General features: G+C 44.5%; 1 protein-coding gene across 1 annotated transcript; it reads right to left on the reverse strand.

Moving 5' to 3' along the window:
- Nucleotides 1–1140: 1140 nt before the first annotated feature.
- Nucleotides 1141–17412, reverse strand: LOC134179087 (dynein axonemal heavy chain 5-like). The gene is made up of 9 exons (XM_062645988.1): nt 17205–17412; nt 15713–16243; nt 14751–14864; nt 3113–14686; nt 2926–3042; nt 2754–2855; nt 2218–2688; nt 1902–1961; nt 1141–1829 (listed from the first exon to the last, which is right to left on the reverse strand). Exons 1-9 carry the CDS (start codon nt 17376–17378, stop codon nt 1290–1292), a joined length of 13683 nt encoding a protein of 4560 aa, XP_062501972.1. The 5' UTR covers nt 17379–17412; the 3' UTR covers nt 1141–1289.
- Nucleotides 17413–19580: the final 2168 nt, after the last annotated feature.

Consider the following 19580-nt stretch of genomic DNA (forward strand, 5'->3'; position numbering starts at 1 on the left):
TAAAATTGTCTAATACGGATTTTAGGGGGAGTTAAATTACCCAAAATAAAAAAGAGATTATATCAAAAACACGATTGAGATAGCATACGCTGATTTTCGCATTATGAAACTTCTAATACGGCTTTATAGACTGTAACGCTCCGTCGCCATCGAAACAGATTACCTAGGGTGCATTTCTTTTACCTAATCCGTCTAATCCGCGTATCGACTGGATTAGCCGGATGAGCTGGATTAGCAAATCCATCTAATCTGGATTAGCTGGATTAGGTAAAAGAAACGCACCCCTAGATACGAATTTTTTTCTAAGCGCTGTCCCTGGCCATGTAATGCATGTGGGTGTGTGGGCGTCAAACGGCGCGAGTCAGGCAGACAGCAAAGTAAACTACTATTGGGGTGATCTTACATGATGCAGGCTCGTGGGCTTCTTCCCCCGTGGGAGTTAGAAATTTAAAAACCTGGATGACGTCATTTCAATATTACGTGATCTTAATTGATATTAAACAGTAGACAAGTTTTAAAACGCCTGTACCAGGCTTAGAGAATGTACTGCACTTAGCTAGTAGAACAGATAAGCAAATATCAAAGTTCGTAATCATTCGGTCAAGAAATGAAGCGACCACATTGTTTTGAAGCAGTCAAAAACGGACTCTGCAGCAGAGTTGCTGTGGTGTATTCCCCACTCTTCCTGCTAGTGTGCAGAATGGCGGAAAACTGGCAGAATACTCTCATCAGCGTTTCTGCGCTTTTTTGTATACATATGGTCCTTGATCATTGCATATAGGCTTTGATGGCCTGCTTTGTAATTTTATCGTCAAATCGGACGGGTGTGAGAGAAACTGGTCTACTAATAGGAAGAGTCCTAGACAACAATGAAATTTAACCTAGTGATACTGACGAAAAGCGGCTGAGCCTCGATGCGGTTCCCCAGGCCTGGCGGCTCCGTGTCCCAGTAGAGGTGTCCAAATTCTTCGCCAACGCAAACAACTGTGATCCTGTGAAAGGAAACGCCCTTATACAAGACTCGCCCAGCCAGCGGGGGTGAGCAGATTCGAACCCTCTTACTCCCCAGCCTATGCGGACCTGCACGATGGCATTTACATTGAACGAGTGACAAGCAAGGTGACACATCATGAATCACGATTGAGGAGCAAAATGGATATAATGCAATCTATAATAATACTGATACATACTGCCTAGAAACATAATATCATACCACGTGAAGTTTTGATATCAAAGTGGTAAACATAACAAACGCAACATATTAGATAAAATGAGTTAACTGACAGAATTCACTTTGTGTCACACAGCAAGGCGACACCGCGTAAGATCCAATGGTCTGGACTCTGTGTTGTCTTCAACATCAGCGAGGTAATGTACGTCAAGTCGGTTCGATTGGGCTTCTTGTAAACAGGACATTCATACATCTTCGCGTCCTTTCCTTGACTTGATTGAATAGCATAAATCCATACGACAGGCATGTTGGTGAAGAGAACCTTATTGGGGGATTCCACAAGTTTACAGCTTTTACGGTCCCACCCGGCGCCATCCAGATACAAGCCGTGTACATAAACACCCTCCGAAGGTGGAGTAGTGATATCGTCCTTGAACTGACGAATCACTTCGTTGTGCAAGACCGCGCTGTCTAGAGCCCATCCCTTGTGAGCGCGCGTTACCTCCTGGCGCATGGCTGTAAGGAAGCCTTGAGGGTTGAAGAAACCTGTCATCCAGAATACGTTTGGACGTTCCTCAAAGACCCAAGACCGAAATTGACTGTCTCGTTCTAGGAGCTCCGTGAACCAGAATCCAATAGTGGACGACTTCCAGGAGATCTGTGAAAAAGATGGATGATTAAGACAAAGTACAGCAACAATTGGGTGCACCGGTGGTATACTGTACAATACCTTCAGCCAAACTGCCGGGACTTTGGCATCATACATTTTATCCAGAGCATCCCTCAAATTCTACAGTCACAACATACAAGGTTCACGTTATTTGCACAAGTCTTGCCTGATTGCGTATGTATAGTAGTGGCGGCAGCGTCCTGGATCACCTGTCCGTCTGCCCAGCTGGCCGTGTTTGACTGCGTAGGTCTGTCCATGTCCCTGTGAGTCCCTATTGCAGTGTGTGTGTGTGTGTGTGTGTGTGTGTGTGTGTGTGTGTGTGTGTGTGTGTGTGTGTGTGTGTGCGCGCGTGTGTATGTTTGCCCGTGTGACATACCTCACTCATTATGATAGTACCGTCGATAGCCAACTTAAGATCGGTAAGTGTGGTCTGTACACACACAATGACGCGCTGCATTCGATCAATCTCCTGTCGTAGAAAGATATTCATAGGAGCTATTGCACCCATCTTCTGCAGCCGTGCCTTCACTTCATGAGGAATATAAAACGTTGGTAGCTTGTTCAACATATCGTCGGCTAGTCGTTGGACCACGCTCTCGCGAGTCTCGCCGCCACCCGAAGCACTATCTTTCGGCTGAATACTAAGCATTGTGTCCAACACGGTCTGAGCTGTGTTGTCTTGGTACGTAATGTCGGCGTTGGGGTGAAGTCCAAACGCCTCGGGTGTGTCGACAAGAGGTAAATGGTCAATAGCATCCATAAAACCAGCATGATTGGGGCATTTAGGGATGTTGTAGCCTTTGTAGAAGTTGAAAGAGGGTTGAAACATGAACTCACCGAACCAAACCTACAACGAATTACTTGAATCTCTACACGACAAGAGTAAGAACAGGGGCAACGGTATTTGGACACCTTGGCGAACGTGTTGAGAAGCCGTTTGTCGTAGTCATCGGTCACTCGGCCACCATACTGGACTTCACCGACCATGTAGCGCACGGTATTCCACGAGATACCCTAGACAAGTCAAAACAACGCCATCAACCATTTTCTATTAATACATTACGAGAGTTATATTAATGCTAACTCTCTTCAGGTCCATATCGTCAAGATGATTCTGGAAGAATTGAATTGTCGAAGATAAGTCGCCCTGATTGAATTCATACGGGATATTCCATCCAAGCGCACCAAACTTCCTTCTTTCCTGTTGCACAGCACAAAAACAGTCTTAATGGACACAACGACTGACTCAATCAGAGCAAAAGAAGACCTACCTGCACGGTCGTGTGGAGGAAAGCGACAGCGAAGAGAATAGGCTTCCATTGCGGCAAGTTGCTCACGTCTAATGTGTCTTGTGTGATGGTGCCAGTGTACGAGCGTTTGAGACCAGCTTTGATTCCTTGCGGTGGCTCGTTGGTAAATTTGATTGACACCTGCAGTAGATTGATAGAAAATTTCTTGTGTTCCTCTGTTGTTACCCACAATCGGAACTGATCGTTGACCGATTCGGTCTCCACGACTGTAAGCAGCAGCTCTTCCAGAAAATCAAGAGCCAAATGGCAGTTCTGCAGAAGAGCCCAACCTCCTTGACTCATGAACTGCTGCACTAACCGGCGGGCGTGAACCTCTTGACCTTGACCCATCGAAACAGTCCGAAAGTCAATGCCGTGCCTCTTGGAAAGAGACTCGATAGAATTTGTAGGATCGGATCCCATCGAGAGTAAGCAAATCATGGGTGTACGTGGAGTGCTCTCTTCCCACATCACCTTCAAGTCGAGGATGACACCTTCCGCATATTTCACTCCCAGAGATTCGGCAATGTACTTGCGTGCTTGAGGCAAGACGCGATCGGGACACCAACATCTGACCAACATTAGCTTTCTCATCGTATCCAGTGAATTGCTGTAGCCGTCGGGAATGGTGGCCTCCTCCGGTGCATCAGACTCAAACCAACTCTTCCACAGTTTTTCATTGCGAATGATTTGATTCAAAACTTCAGAAAACTGTGGAAGCTTAGACAACTCCACGAGATTGAGCCACATCATATCACTGATCCACTTGAACGGCTTAGGCTGAACGGCATTGAGATCAAGAGCAGCACCGCCCTTGATAAGCGTCTGAAACTCCTTGTGTTTCACTTTCCCTGCCTCCATATCAATCTTGAGAGCAAGTAACAGCGTGAAAAGAAATTTGTGCGTTTCGTACAAGCCACGGCAGCTGTACTTAAAAACAGCGAATGTCAAGTACTCAACGATATTGGCAATTCGTTTGGCGGTGATAGGTGACTTATCGGACCGCTGCATCGACAAATCAAACAGACCCAAAAACTGAGCCAACGCCGTCTGATACATAACGTTAACCATTGACATTTCAACGATGAGGAAATAAAGAATACTTCCACGCGTAGCGACGGGACGGAACTCCTCACGAGCGGTCGTGATCTTCACCTCCGTCTCGGCAGCTATTGTTAACTTCTTACTGACATCCTCGGCTGTGATCTTTGTCGTACGCAAAACATCAATTAGAGACTCGTCATCAACCAGCGATCCCTTTGTACTAGTGAGTCGATACAAAAGACTGTCTTCTAATTCTTTCATCTTCTTCTTGTTCGCCGTAACGTCTTGCATCAGTTTGACCTTTTCGTTTTCGAGCTCACTTTTCTCTTTTAGAATGACAAGACCCAGCAGCTGATCACCGAGGCCCTTCATTGTAACGGTGAAGTCAATTATTGACGTCCGAGCAAACACTTCGGGTGTGTATGCAGGATTGGCTAGCTTGGTGGTAATATAGAGATAAAATCCTTTCATCACGTCCACTTCCTTGTCACCGACTTTAACTTTGAAAGTTGATCCTGACTTTATGAAGTTCTTTTCCAGCACGTTGTCGAGTGCGGGATCGAGTTCTTCACCGACATCTTCAATCACAAGCGGTCGTCCCAAAGATAGAGAGTCCTCGAGGTGAGTTCTGAAGTACTTGTGATTGAGACTCGTCACTTGCAGTTCGTTGCCTCCTTCTTTGCTCTTTACCCAAGCTTTGCCTTGACCCTGAGGATCGATCAGCAGCGGGTACCTAGTCGCTTTGGTGACTATAATTCCGTTCTGTATCGATAGTTCGTCGTTTGGTAGACCTTGTAAGTTCCATTCACCGATAGTTGCTGAATCTGTCAACATGGTGACAAGGTTGATATCGCCTGAAAACGGGATCTGTCGACGTTTCAATTCTACCTTCCAGATGTCAAGCAAAAGCAATCTGTACTCCTGATTGAACGGACCGGAATAGGACAAGAAACCGGTGCAAAGCAAAGCATCTCCGACCAATCTGGCAGTTTGTGCTTCAAACTCTTTGCTTTGCTCTGTCCAGCGAGTCTTCTCACCGGCCAAACCGTTGATTAGTGCAGAAGCAGCATCCATTTTACGACGACACGTCTCCGCGTCGTCTACAAGCGCTTGCCTCTTTCTCACCGCCTCGTCATACATAGCTTGAACTTCATTCAATTCTCGCTGCTTTTCGTCAAGTTGTGCTTGAGCTGACTGTAAATCAGAATTGGCGGCAGCAAGACGACTCTCCGCAACTGCCAAATTTGCTTTCAACGGAAGAACTTCCTTGTTGATGCCGTAGAAGAATGACATTGCCATCGTCCACGAGCACAAACCCGCAACGTTACCGCACACTTTCTTGGCGTTGTCAAAATTGTAGTCCTCTGCTTCAAGGTATGGTGCCAACAATTCAACAGTTTCTTCATTGATCGAGTCTTTGGAGAACGACATAAGCGAATTGAGAAATCCTGACTGACTCATCATCTTCAATGACTCGCCCCACGATGGCTTACAACACGGTCGATCAGGATCGGGAGTTACTGGATCGATTCGACGGGTGAATAACAGCAGCACTGCGTCCATAATACGCATGATGAGATGGGGAGGTTTGGCTAACTTGCGAACGGTAGCGATGTCGGCCGCTTTGATCGTCTGCAGAGCTGCTTCTGCTTCCTCCAACGCCGGTTTGGCCTTCTCTAGTTTCTCCTCCGCAACAACTTTGTCTTTAGCAATATCGTCCACAATCGCTTGGGCTTTGTCTTTGACTTTCTGAACTTGAGCTTTCACTTTCTCGGCCGCCTGGGCACTAACGGTCACCTCCGCTAACACTTTTTCTGCCTCGGCAGAAGCTACGGCCAATTCTTTCTCCTTCACCGCCAGCTCTTTCGACAGCTGAGAAACGGATTCGCTCGCTTCCACGAGCTTGTCTAACCCAGTGTTCATGCGCCTCGCTAATTCTCCAATTTCGCCACCACGGCTCGAGTAAATAGTCTTATAACCGTTGAGGAAAGACAAGTAACTCTTTGGCGTAACGTGAGTCGAACGGCGATATCGGTTAAAATAATCGGCGCATTTCTCTGCCACACCGTCTTGGATAGTACCCATCGTTTGTATCAACTCGGCTTTCACAGTGTCAGAGCACTTGACGTCGTACTCTGATAGGAAATGTTTGGCGACCGCTATCAAGGCGTCCTTGGGCCAGCGGTTAAACCAATCCATTGTACAACCGGATATGAGGCCGGGAAATTTGAGAGATCGATTGCGGAACTTTTCTCCTACTGGGGAGAAACAGAGAACAACGTGTAGGTTTCCACGTACTCGAGAAAGAAAATACTCATAGAGATTTTCAGGCGTGGGTGGCCGTTTTGGGTACTGTTTCTTCATAATAGGAATCAGCTCGTTGTTAATCTCATCCAGTTCATCGCGAGCAAACAAATTGGATACTTCACCGGACGACAAAACGTTATTCATATACTCTAAGAAATTTTCATCTTTGATTTCATTGTCTGTGAAGATAAAGGAAACTCCCTTGCCTTTCACTCCACATGTGCGATAGAGAACTTTGAGATCATCCATTAAGTTGTTTGTATTGTACGATCTTGTCAAGGTGATCTGGAAACTGGTGTATCCCGCAACAAACGAAGCCATGCGAGTGAGACTCTGCTTTCCCGAACCTCCAACACCGACCAATAACGCATTTCCTCGAGGTGTTCGTATTATGCGGGATATTCGTACGAGATGCATCATGGCATCTTTGAAGAATACTAGATCCATACCTGTGCCACGCACCGTCTCGTTGTACTGCTGCATGTAACTGAGAAGTTTCTCTTCCAGCTCATCGTAAGGAGGAATGCGTTCGTATATCTTGGGCGCATCGAAATCGGCATCTTCGGGCTCGTCTCCCGTGATTTCTGGTGCTTCTCGCAAAAAGTCAACGAAATAAGGTTCTTCTGGTATTTGTGCGAGCTGATCGGCTGGGAGTTCTTCTTCCGCTGCCTTATGAAGAGCTCTCAGAAACCATTCGGTATCTTCTGGTGTCGTAAATCTGTCGGCGATGACGCGAGTACACTCGTGCTTCCACAACGACAACAGCACCTCAGTAGAATTACAAACGTCGCTGTCGACATTGAGCATGCCTTCCCATATACGAGACAGATCTCGTAGATTGAAAACGTAATGAAACTTGGCTGGAGTAGGAAGCATTTTCACTTTTGTGCTTTGCCAAAGGCGGCGGGTACAGCTGACAAGTTTGGCTGTGCATTCGACAATTTCAGAAGTAAAGCCTCGCTCCTTACAGAAGTGACCGCAACCGATCACGCTGAAAATCTTGTCGATCGATGCATTGGAAGGTAGGGTACAGTTAAAAACGCTAAATTGGCGTTTGAGACGTTGTGGAATGTCGTTTCTGCCTCCTCCTGGATGAATCATGGCTCCGATAAACTGAATATCAACGATGCTTGTGAATTCTCCAGGTTTCTCCAAGTTGTAGAATCCTTTCATTTCTAGAGTCTGGCGAACAATCTCGTTCGTTGGCTGGTCACCCCACTCGTTGATGATAGGCATATTGATGTCGTCCACAAATACCGTCATCTTCTTTCCGGCAGGTGGTCCATACGTGGTGCCCATTCTCTTGTCTACGTAACTTTCAATTGTTCTCTGGAAAATGTACGACGTTGTAGCAGACGAGAAGTTGAGACTCTTGAAGAGATGCTCTTCCGAGTTATAGCGAGCACAGTAGCCTTTGACCATGACAGTCTTTGCAGTGCCTTGCTCACCAATCAACAGAACGGATCTCTGCTGCTTAGCCAACGTGTCTATGATAAAGTCGGTTCTGACGTTGTCCACGTTCGGTACGAGGATAGAAGCATATTCGGGCGAGTGATCGACAGGATATTTGTACTCCTGTACTCGTTCGAGCCAATGCTGCCACTGTCCATCTTCATTGACCACATATTCAAACATGGTATCACCCGTTGAAGGGTCGACGGGAGGAAAGTCGAGGTGACTAGCATTTTGTCTCAGAAACTCTTCCATTTTTGCCCGATCGTCGAGTTCGAGCAACGCCCCAATAGACCACATCAGCGTAAACACAAAGACACGTTTAAGATAACCAGCGTCAACGCTTGATCCGTCTTCTTTTTTCGGTATTAATCCTTGCATGAGGGCAATGCACTGAGAGATATAGTTGCACTCGAGCAGCTCCATTTTAGGAACAAACGACGTCAGGTTGTGTTGATAGAGCTGAGTAAAACAAGAATGAAACAGAGACATAAGCGTTTCGGCTTCCAACGGAGGCCGAGTGTTGAGCCATCCTTGCAATATCGGCTTCCAGTCGAGGGCAGACGAGCTCATAAAGACCATGCCGTTTCGAGAAACGGTTGCGGGTGAAGCATTGTCGATGTTGTGTGGCTCGAATACGATCTTGCACAAGGGAGCCATCGGAATGCGATCGCCATTAGCTAACGTGAGGGTCTTGTTATCGTCCAGAACTGAGTTGAGATTCTCGATCCACAACGTGTCCACTGGACCGTCGAGTAAGAGCCAAATGTGCTCGTTTTTCTTCGCCCGAAGCGTCTTGCGCCACAGCGTTGAGAAGATGCCGTCGGTCCAATCGTTGGTGGCGACATCGAGGCGACCGAACATCTGAGGAGCCGTGATGGCTTTTGGATTCATGCGCATTTCGCGATGAGGCTCACCGCAGTCGGTCATAGCTTTCATCAGAATGTGAATGCAGCAGGTCTTGCCTGCTCCCGACGGCCCGAGCGCCATCATGCCGTGTCGAACTCGTTGCGTTTCGAATAGTTGGATGAGCTTGAGGGTCCAAGCAGGGTGGTTGACTAATCCTGCTTTCTCAACGTGATTGGAAATTGCCGCTTCCAACTCGGGATAGCCGGCTTTGTCGAGAACGACGCCAGGAAACAGATCGTTAATGAGGGAGAGAAAGAGAGGTTCGTCCTCGTCGATTAGCTTAGACAAATTCATATCGCGGAGAACGCGCATGACGGTCTTCGTCTCGCCATCATCCGGGTTTTGGCGCTTGACCGTTCCCAATGTCCTAAGAACGGATAGAATATTACGAAGACCAAAATCGTAGTGAACTTGTTTGGTCAGCTGCTCCTCACAGAGCTTGTACAATGTGTAGAATTTGCAAGCTAAAAGGATGCTCTCTATAAAACCGGCACTAGCCAGTTTAACGCGAATAATAATTTGGCGATCGGGGACCATCATCGCCACAGGGCGGAAATTAATCTTGAGGTTTTCGGGAAGTTCTTGCCTTCCCGCGTAACCGGGGTTCATCGTAAGGAACAGGCCAAATTCAGGATTCATTTTCACCATGTCTCCATCGCTGAATAGAAACTCGGGCTTGCGCTCTTTCTTACAAGACAACACGATAGCAATCTGCTGAGCTGCTACCGATAGAACAGGTAACTCAATTCGATTGAACTCATCAAAACAACCCCAACTACCCGACTGCGCCAAGCCTTTGTATATACGACCAAGGCCACGGTAGTCCATTTGATCAGAACAGTTAAATACTACGACATATTTCCCCAAGGCTCTGCCCATGTCCTTGACGGTTTCGGTTTTACCAGTTCCCGCTGGTCCTGCAGGGGCGCCTCCCAAAGACATACCGAGGGCTTGAGCCAGACTGATGTAGCATCGATCGGTCAATGGCGTAATTACAAGACGTTCGGTGCATCCTAAGAATTCGTTTTGGTATGTAAAATTGACGTCTGTGATCTTAATCAGGCATTGGTCCGTTTCATCCGTAAAGTAGAAACGGGACTGCTTCAGCCACTCAAAATCGGATGGTATTCGGACGTGCATACGCACGAGGTGGTCAAAAATGTCGCGCTGATGAACGTGGATTGTGATGAATGTCTCGTACTTTGTGCGGTCCATAGGCTGTAGGTCTTGCAGAGTCATCTCAATAAGACTATTGAGCATATCAAGAAAATATTGGTTGGTTGTTTGCATGATTTTCTTATCTGTGCGAGCGTTGGTCAATGCAGCTTCAGAGTCTCTTGTCCACAACATTTGCAAGCCAAGAAGACCCACCTGAGACACAGAGTTGGCAAGAAAATCAAGAAGATTGAAACTAGGATCTTCGATTGCTTGAGACGAGGTACGTACAACAGAATGAATGGACATTTTGACTCCGTTTAACAAAGTACCTAACCAAATCTCTACGTTACCTTGAGCCATAACTGCCTTGTCCAGTTCCATGGTTTCTCCTTCGCGAGAAGAGAATGACAAGATGCGATCATAGTCTTTTTCGTGAAATACGACGTTCTTTACGTTATCAAAAACACCGAGCAGATGAGCCTGAATTGTGTGAGAATCACTTGCTTGACCAAGGATTTCAAGCAGAGCTGGATCTGAAACGAAGAAGAATCGAGGGAAGACCAAGCGTTTTTTCTCCAAGTAACCAGTCAGCGACTTCTGGCACAATTCCAGCTGCTCTAACAGATGTGGAAGTAGCTGTCCAAGCGTTTCATCTCCTACACAACACTGGACAACGTTGGATACTTCATGAGCCCTTGTCATGATCTTCAACCATGACTTGTCAATGTTCTGAAATCGCTTAGCTTCCTTAGGCAGCTGTTTGGCAATGTCTCCACCCACAAAAACAGCCTCCAAGTATATCCATAAATTCTGAACAATCAGCCAATTCTCAGTAATCTCGGTTGTACGAGTAAGTTTGTGAACCCATAACTGAATGTCTTTCTTAAAAGGAGCATTGTAGCGGTTACTCATCAAAGAAGCCAGTACCATCAAGCTGTCTTCCATCAACGTCACTGTCTCAGTCATGGCCTCGCCTTGTAGTAACAAGTCTCCCCTGTTTTTGAAAGACGAAAATTGTAGTACCTGTGCACTCCATTCAGTAATGACACCCTTCAGTTTAGCCTCAATGTCCATTTCTTTGACAGCTGCAATGCAAACGTCCTCAATGTCCTCCTTATTTTGCAGCAGTGGTGCTTCCATAATGTTGCGTAGTTGGAAATTCTCAGATTCAACATCAAACTTGTGATTGGTGATCTGTTCTAAACGATCCCAATGACGTTGTTTCATTGCTTTATGTGCCATTAACTCCAGCAAAGGGCACGTTTCGTTGAAGTCATCAATCCTCTTCTTCAAGTCCAGAAATGCTTGCCAGTCTTTCATGGCTCGAGGTAGCTTCCTACAACGGTTTTGAAATTCCAGCAACTCGTTGTTGATCTTGTCGATGTCGACTTCACCCCAAAGAATATCATAGTAACCGTCAACGCTGTCAACAACAGCATTGTACAAGCCATAAAGCTTTTGCAGGAGAGTCAATTCTTTCTTAATTCGTTGTAGAGTTGGATAATCCGTAACAGGTAAGCCAAACAGCTCTTCTCCACCACTGTAAGTGAGGAATCTGCGCCAGAGTTCATCAAAGCGACTTTGGTAAACCTGCAAACGCTCGCTAGCTTCTCGGGGAGGTACGCCTACAGCCATGGGCCCTAGTTCATCATAATCTTTTGTAAAGGTCTTCACATCATCACAGAACACAGAAACGTTTTCAAGGAGATTGCCTTTAAATTTGGGCTGAATTTTTAGGAGATTATCCTGAACTTCCACTGATTGAGCTAGTAGCCTTTCCCACGTGTAACGTAGGGTATCAACTTTCTCAGCTTCTTCTCTTGGCACAGCTATCTGAGATCGATTCAGCATAAAGTATGACTCCTCTATTGGCCCTATGGTCATGTCAATCCGAATCTGGTTCTCACGGATTTCTTGTAAGGCAACCATTGCACCTCGTACATCATCAAGATCTTTAATAGCCCGGCCAAGACGATGACTAAGGTCATCCAATTGAGCAAACATCTCTGACATCGTGGTAGCATATGTCTGATTGCAACTGCGTCCATAAGCAACCTTCCATTGTTTGGTTTCAGCTGTAAGTGAAATCTTGAGAGACTCCGTATAAAGACAAATTGCGCCAACCGCAACAGTTTCAGGTTCACTTAGTATAAGACTGTCAAGCTGTTCATAGTGCCTAATCCGACTCTGGAATTCACTCAGGTTTGGCTCACGTTCCAAAAACTCAGCTAGAGTGGTTTCTACATTTGACTGCCAAAGTTCTCCATAGTTTTTGAACTGCTCTAGTGCATCTATGACATTCTGCTTTGTCGAATTAATAGCAGTTGACAACATAGACACTGACTTGACCATGTCCCTGTTCTCTGAGACATACTTGTAATAGTTTCTCAATGGTGGGATCACTTTTGTAATGGTAGCAGTGCTTTTGACATCTGCCATATCTGCTCTGGTACCACGATCAAGTTTAGCAATCTGAGACTGACTAACATGAGCTACCTCATCCAAAAGAATACTCTCTCTTCTATCTTCATCACTATCATCATGCAATGGGGTAATTTGTACCCGAGTTTGCCCCCATTGAAGAACTTCTTTTGCAACACTAACAATAAATTGTGCTGCTTTGTTGACTGCTTGCTGAATTTCATCTAGCCCCGGCTGCATGACAATGTTTGGAATGGCCAGAGTAACGTCTCCTCTGAATATAACTCTGTTCTCATAACGTGAATCATCAGAGTCGCCATACACGTTAAAAGAACTTGATGATACAGACCGTTTCAACATGTCTAACGTTGATTTCATCAATCTCAGGAGTGTGTCCACACACCGGTGGTTAAAATGCACTCTCAGATCTTGCGCTGCTTCACGCAGTTCTCTTTTTAGTTGCCTTTGTCTTTCCAGAGCAGCTTGACCTGGAACTGGTTTTGCTAAAGACTCTTCTAAGCTAACAGCCGATGATGATCGAACACCAGCCCGACTAGCTGCAGTCTTTCTCTTAGCGCTTGCATTGTGAGATGGTACTGCGCCACCCCCAATTCCATCCTCTCCAATAGGTTCAATAGGTAAAAGAAGGGGTTGTGTATCCTCAGGTACACCATCATCGTTGGCACCAAGGAGCAAAGAGATAAGATCTTCCACAGCCTTCTCAGCAAGCATACTATTGGTCTCTAACACTGTTGAACCAAGTGAACATAATTCTTCAGTTCTGGACAGAAACTGATCAATAGTCCAGGCCTCTCCATCAGGAATTTCACACAACTGAACTGCTGTCATATCATCAAATGCCTTTTCAATGCGAAAGTGGCATATATCATCAACTCCATCAAGAAGCACTTCTGCATCTCTCAATGCAGCACGCACACTGCTAATAAAGTGATCCACAGTCATTGATGTCCATGTCAAATCACTGAGACCGGGTTCTAGAGCAGAATCCACTAGTGCAAGGTGTGGAACCATAAGCTGACCTAATACTGGTAGAACTCTATTCCTTACTCGAACGTTTTCAGCCAACAGAAGATCAAGTTCAGCAAAATTTTTCTTCAGCTGTTGCTCCCTTGCACGCAAGTTTCTTGCCAGTTCTGGAACTTCTAAGCCAATCCTCTCCATAGAGTCTGCTTCTCTTACAAGAGTTAGAATTGCAGGATCAAAGTTTACATAAAGCTGCTGTTCATTCTTGGGATGCCTCACAAGAATGGATGCATTGAGACCACCATTGACAAGTTCTATTTGCTGTAGCCATGCATTGTGGTAGAGCATCTCGTATTCTAGTAAGACTTTTCCCAACTTGTTGTAATGTTTGATCATCTTCTTGGCTTGCTGTGACTTCATGAGGTCTTGAAATTGACGGAAAATGGTCATTGGTTCATCAATTCGTCGAAACAGCTGCCGTGCCCAGGCAATCTTGCCTGCAACTGGAGAAAGATCCGACTCTGTTGGAGGATCCTTCTTCTGCTTTGTGTACAATTTTTGTATTGCATCAATGTCTCTCATGTAATGCATGAGAATACGTTGGTACTTGGCTTGAATGTCCAGACCTGGAATTGCCAAATTTTCAAATCGTTGAAGTAGCTTCAAGGCTCGTTCAGTTGATGGAATGTGTTCAAAACTCTGATCTAAGAATATCTGAAGCTGATTGTGCATCTCTGCAACATTGGAACGAAACTCTTCATAATCCATGTCAAAATCAAGTTTTCTGTGATACAATGGATTGTATGGTTTCTTCTTTATGGTTGTTGCGATCAGGTTGTATTTGCCAGCAATTGGCTCAATGCCTTCAAGTTTAGAAAGAGTAAGCGGGAAATAAACTCTTATAGTCTCTATTACCTCTATGATTTTGTCAAGTCGACGTGTGAACGCATCAAACTTTCCAAAAATGTACATCTCACTGAACTCAAAAGGGCGCTCATCAGGCTGCTCAGCCAGGTTTTGCTTTGTTTGATGAAAGCAGCTTTGATACTGTTTGTTCAATTGTATGCATGCACGGAGCTTCAAAGAGACTTCTCGATCATCCTGTTCCCACACTTTTTTGAAGCCATTGTCAGTGATATAGCTTCGACATGCAGTGATCATTTGATTAGTAACTTTCACAAAGAGGGCTGTCATCCGCTCTGGTGTGTTGTAATATCTGGAGTACGTGTTGATCATCCGAATGGCATTCATCAGACCAGGAATAGACTCTACCATACTCACCTAAATGAATCAATACAAAGCAGTCATAAATGACAAAGCACAACACTTGAAACCAAGAACAAACCGGATCACTCTTGTACAAAGGTTCACAGTATTTCTCCAGGGTGTAGAGGAATTTTACGTTGTCTTTAGCTTCATTAGCTGCATCAGTAATGCGAGCATCAAGGTCTCTCCAAACCTACAACAATAAACACGCAGTTACACTGTATTCTAACCAAAGTAGAAAATTAAACAGAAAACAATAGTATAATAATAACTAATCAACAAAAAAGAAGTCACTGCAGTCACTGTGCACGAACACAATACAACATGTGACACACATCTATCTATAACTTTTTGAACCACATCTCTTGACAAACACAAGCTAGCAATTTCAATAGTATACCTAAAACCTGTTGGTGTCCTGATGCTAATAATGTCACCTAATTACTCTGTTGAAAAAGAACAAATCTTGACAACTTTTTCTAAAATGCAGTATCAAACCAAACGTGGTCATTTCACCATTATATCACTCATTCAGAATATTCAAACGATTCAACTGCATGCTGCTATTTAATTTTTCAGGAAAGAGTTTCTTTAGCAATCGGTGAAGTTCACGGCCATACTTACAAGGTCATAGGAAGTCACTATTTTTAGAAAGAAACAACCTGTTCCATACACAAGATACTAGACATGAGCAGCAAGTCAAAACTATTTAATAAACCATACAAAGTAATAGAATAACATGATGTAACTAATATGACTATAACCTTCCTTAATTTTAGGAAACCAAACTTTCATTTGACAAATCATAAATGTTGCCTTGTATAAGGTGGAAATGCATGGTATGGGATGAGCACCAACTGAAAACAGAATCAAGAACACCAAACAAATGTTAGATTGGCACGGAATGCCCAGTCACTGATTAGACTTTTAACTCATTCACTTGAGACTTTAGTCAAACTAGTAGCTGGCGTTTGTAATGCATCAAATTGGTTATTAAGTTAAGAATAAACAAGTGAAGATGAACTGTGGCAATAAACTTACAACAAGGGTCTTTGACTTGGCAGCAGTAAGTGCACTCACAACAGACCGGCATTCCTGACTCCTTAACCTGCTCAGAAGTGAGTTGAATTTGCCTGTTCTCTTCTTCCAGTGTTCCAGTTCAGCTTTGGGTCCAATATCATCTGCCTCCTTCCTCATCTGTTCACTTTTGGCTAGCATCTGTTCTATCTCTTTGCACCATGTTGTCATAGTGACTTCTAAAGCCTCAACTGTCTCTGGAGAATGAGCAGCAGCAAGCAGCCCTGCTGGAGATGCCAAAGCTGATACATCAACCAGTTGACACGGGGAGAGAGTAACTTTCTCTGAAATAGTCGTTCTAGCTCCAGAAAGAACAGAAACAAAAGCGTCCAGTTTGCCAAGAAAGTCATCACGCACTGACTGCCCGTTCTTGTTATTTAACTCGCCCCAACTGGAAACTTGAGCAAGTGCTGGTATGTATATTGTATTTAGAAGACTTTCCATAGCTCCAAGTAAACCATCACCATTCCGACTTTCCAGAACACCAAAATTAACCTGTCCACATAATGATCATATATATTATCTGATCAACAGACATTATCTACGTTACTGCATATGCACACTTATGCAAGCCACTAAGTTAACATATACATTCTCTCACAGCACAATGTAGAAAACATGGCATGCTGATGGATTACTGTTAAAACTTATGTTTTTTGTTGTTGTGAATTATGAACAGATGATGCCAATGGCAAGAACAACACACACACACACACACACACACACACACACACACACACACACACACACACACACGCACGCACGCACGCACGCACGCACGCACGCACGCACGCACGCACGCACGCGCGCGCGCGCGCACACACACACACACACACACCACGCGCGCACGCACACACACACACACACACACACACCACACACACACACACACACACCACACACACACACACACACACACACACACACACACACACACACACACACACACACACAAGGCAAATGGATAAGAAGCTGCCGTTAAACGGTAATGCCCCCCGCCAGATGGCTGGGTTCCTGTGCACTAAGCAGGAGCTATGGGCCGTGCTAAGCAATCTCCTGGAGCCTGGCCAGGTGCTCGCAGGAGCACCAACTGCGACACCAACTGTGGTGTGGGCACCCGAAGTGCCACCCCAGTCAAAGACCAGGTACTCATTTATACTCCTGAGTCGACAGAGGAAATTGTGTCTAAGTTTCTTGCCCAATGAAATTATGTCATAGCTCGCCATCACTGTGACTTGAACCTGCAAGGTCCCGGATGTAATCACTCCATAAGGTGACTCTCTAACCAACTGAGCTATCACACCACACACACACACACACACACCACCACCACCACCACCACCAACAACAACAACAACAACAACAGTGTACACACACATTTATGAAACGCCAATACACTTGATAGCAATCATTTAGTTTGATATATACTTTACATTTAGCAAACGTTGACACAAACCTCTTGGTTCACATTCGCTGGAGTGATGGCTTTGGGTGTCGTTCTGATGAAGAAAACACACAACCCTGTGAATGCCTCCTTTCTCCCATCAGTCACATATACTTTAGGTTTAGGTTTAGCACTAGTGGCAGTTCCCTTTCCTTCATCAACTTTCCCACATTCATAGTAGAACATAAGAATATGTGAGCCATTAGCAGCAAAAAACTGGGCCATGACTTGGAGCTATAAGAACACAATTGCTACTATTAGATACATCACCAAGTTATTAGAGACTGCTAAACAGGAAGTCTACAAAATAAACAGATTTATACTGCAGCAGTAAATGCTTGCAAACCAGATTAGTAAAATGAATACATTTAAAAACAACAGAGATAGATGTGTAAAACGGAAAGAATGACACAAGTGCCAAAGTATTAGACAAGATTAAAACCAAACACGAAAGACAGAAATGATCTCAGGTGAGAGTTGATTTTGTTGATGTATTGGTAGTGAATTTTGACTGAAAGTGTTTTGACAATAAATTTCCATTTTCTCCCTGGCAACAATTGCAGTATACTCAGTTGCTGATATTATGTGGATCAAATCTCGAAAACACTCTTAATTAACCAGTTTTGCTCAGAGCCTCGGCGAAAACATACTTCTCTTATTCAATAAACATTTCTCGATCTCTCTTGAGAAACAAATTTTTAAACTGCTGACTTACCTTATTCCTTATTAGACAAATAAGGACACTTCTTTCTGTCAGAATCATACCATGCACAATCATCTACTGAAGAGCAATCTACATTAGACTTCTTTACAGAATTAAGCCACAGAAGTAAGACTTCTTCCTCAGAAAGCCGTGTACACAAGTTATGCTCACCTCTTATTTCCAATCCCCCCCATCAGACAGGTATTGATAATTACGTTATTGAGACAACACAGCTACAACATCATCAGATTTAAACTACACCTTGACAAAGTCACTAGTAACCATCCACAAGTCAATTAGAGATATTTGCCTCCCGTATTACCACACCATTTGCCGCACGCCAGTATAGCGAGGTTTACCAAGAATTGGCTTTACTAAGTTTGGTAGCTGTACCATAGGCTCGAGTGTCCAGCCGGTCATCTCCCCCTAGGAAAAGAAAGACCACTGGAGACATTTACCATTCAAAGAAAACTGCCGACTCTCTCCCAATCGGGATCTTACACATTTGATTAATGTTTGCATATCCACAACAGCTATGATAGCGATGCACATCGCTATTGGCTCTCTGAAATGTAATTTGTAACTGAGTAGTCAATCCCTCATGCCGTTTGATATAACAGTTCGTTAGCATGTGAGCTGCACCTGCATGTTGTCTTTTTCTTTGTCTTCCTTTTCTTACTTTGAGGAATAGGCAGCGCAAGCAAAACAATTTTTAGTCGCTGAGGGTGTTGTACTTTGCATGCATTGAACGAGTAGACCATCTACAAAGCTATGATTTGCGTAGGTTGCAGTCGACTGTTGGTTGACCTCTGTGGTAACCTTTGAATCTTAGAACGAGAGACAGAAAACGAGAAGAACTGGAAAGAGCCAACCTGTTGTTTGTAAACTTGGATGGCAAGTGTTGAGACGAAGTAAGCCCAAGGAACTTTCATCAAAGCAAAATTACATTAGCAAAGAGCTAAAAGTGACGTGCATCCCTATCGAGGATGCAAAAATGTTGAGCTGCACTCTGATTGGAGGATAGGATAGAGAGTCAGCGGTTTGTTTGAGAGTCAAATGTCTCCAGTTAGTCTTTCTCCTCCTGGACAACCAGCTGGACACTCGAGCCTAACTATACCAGTGAGGCATGCTGGTATAGGTGGGGATGAGCTGGGACAGTGAGGTTATTATCTGGTATGTGCAGGCTTCAAATTGATGCACAACCCACATGGAAAAAGTGGGGGACACAATGGATCACGTAGCAATATCACTGACACATGATTAAGAATGAAAAGATGAGAAGAAGGAGAAGGAAGAGGACAGGGGTTATAACATATTGGAGTAAAACATGCATGTTATTAGATGGTTACATTTGTTGCTATCTAATTAATGGTTGCATTTTCAATTGTTACAGTTCTGTTGCACATTCATAAGATGCCGTGTGAATTTCTGTCAAACATTTATTTGCATTGACGAGTGCATTCTTTCAACGTCGGGCTCAAGAGCAGTTGCCTTGCATATGTGTTCATTGTTATGTGATATGGCTTACGTGATGGAGACCTGTCCATTCCATTCCGTCCTGTCGTGTATGCCCACATCAAATGACAGCAGATTGTGAATACCTTCATGCTACGTAAAGTCACGATGCAGACTGTGATGGATAAAACCCACGTCCTCTCCAGTTGAACGGAAATGAAATTGAGTAG

This window comes from Corticium candelabrum, chromosome 4 (assembly GCF_963422355.1).
Source record: "Corticium candelabrum chromosome 4, ooCorCand1.1, whole genome shotgun sequence".
NCBI classification, from domain to species: domain Eukaryota; kingdom Metazoa; phylum Porifera; class Homoscleromorpha; order Homosclerophorida; family Plakinidae; genus Corticium; species Corticium candelabrum.

Coding starts and splice junctions, on each gene's coding strand:
- LOC134179087 (XM_062645988.1), bottom strand. CDS start 17,378: ATGTTCTACTATGAATGTGGGAAAGTTGATGAAGGAAAGGGAACTGCC. Junction 2,856..2,925: donor ACGATATGGACCTGAAGAGA/GTTAGCATTAAT, acceptor TGACTTGTCTAG/GGTATCTCGTGGAATACCGT. Junction 1,962..2,217: donor GTACTATCATAATGAGTGAG/GTATGTCACACG, acceptor TTGTGACTGTAG/AATTTGAGGGATGCTCTGGA.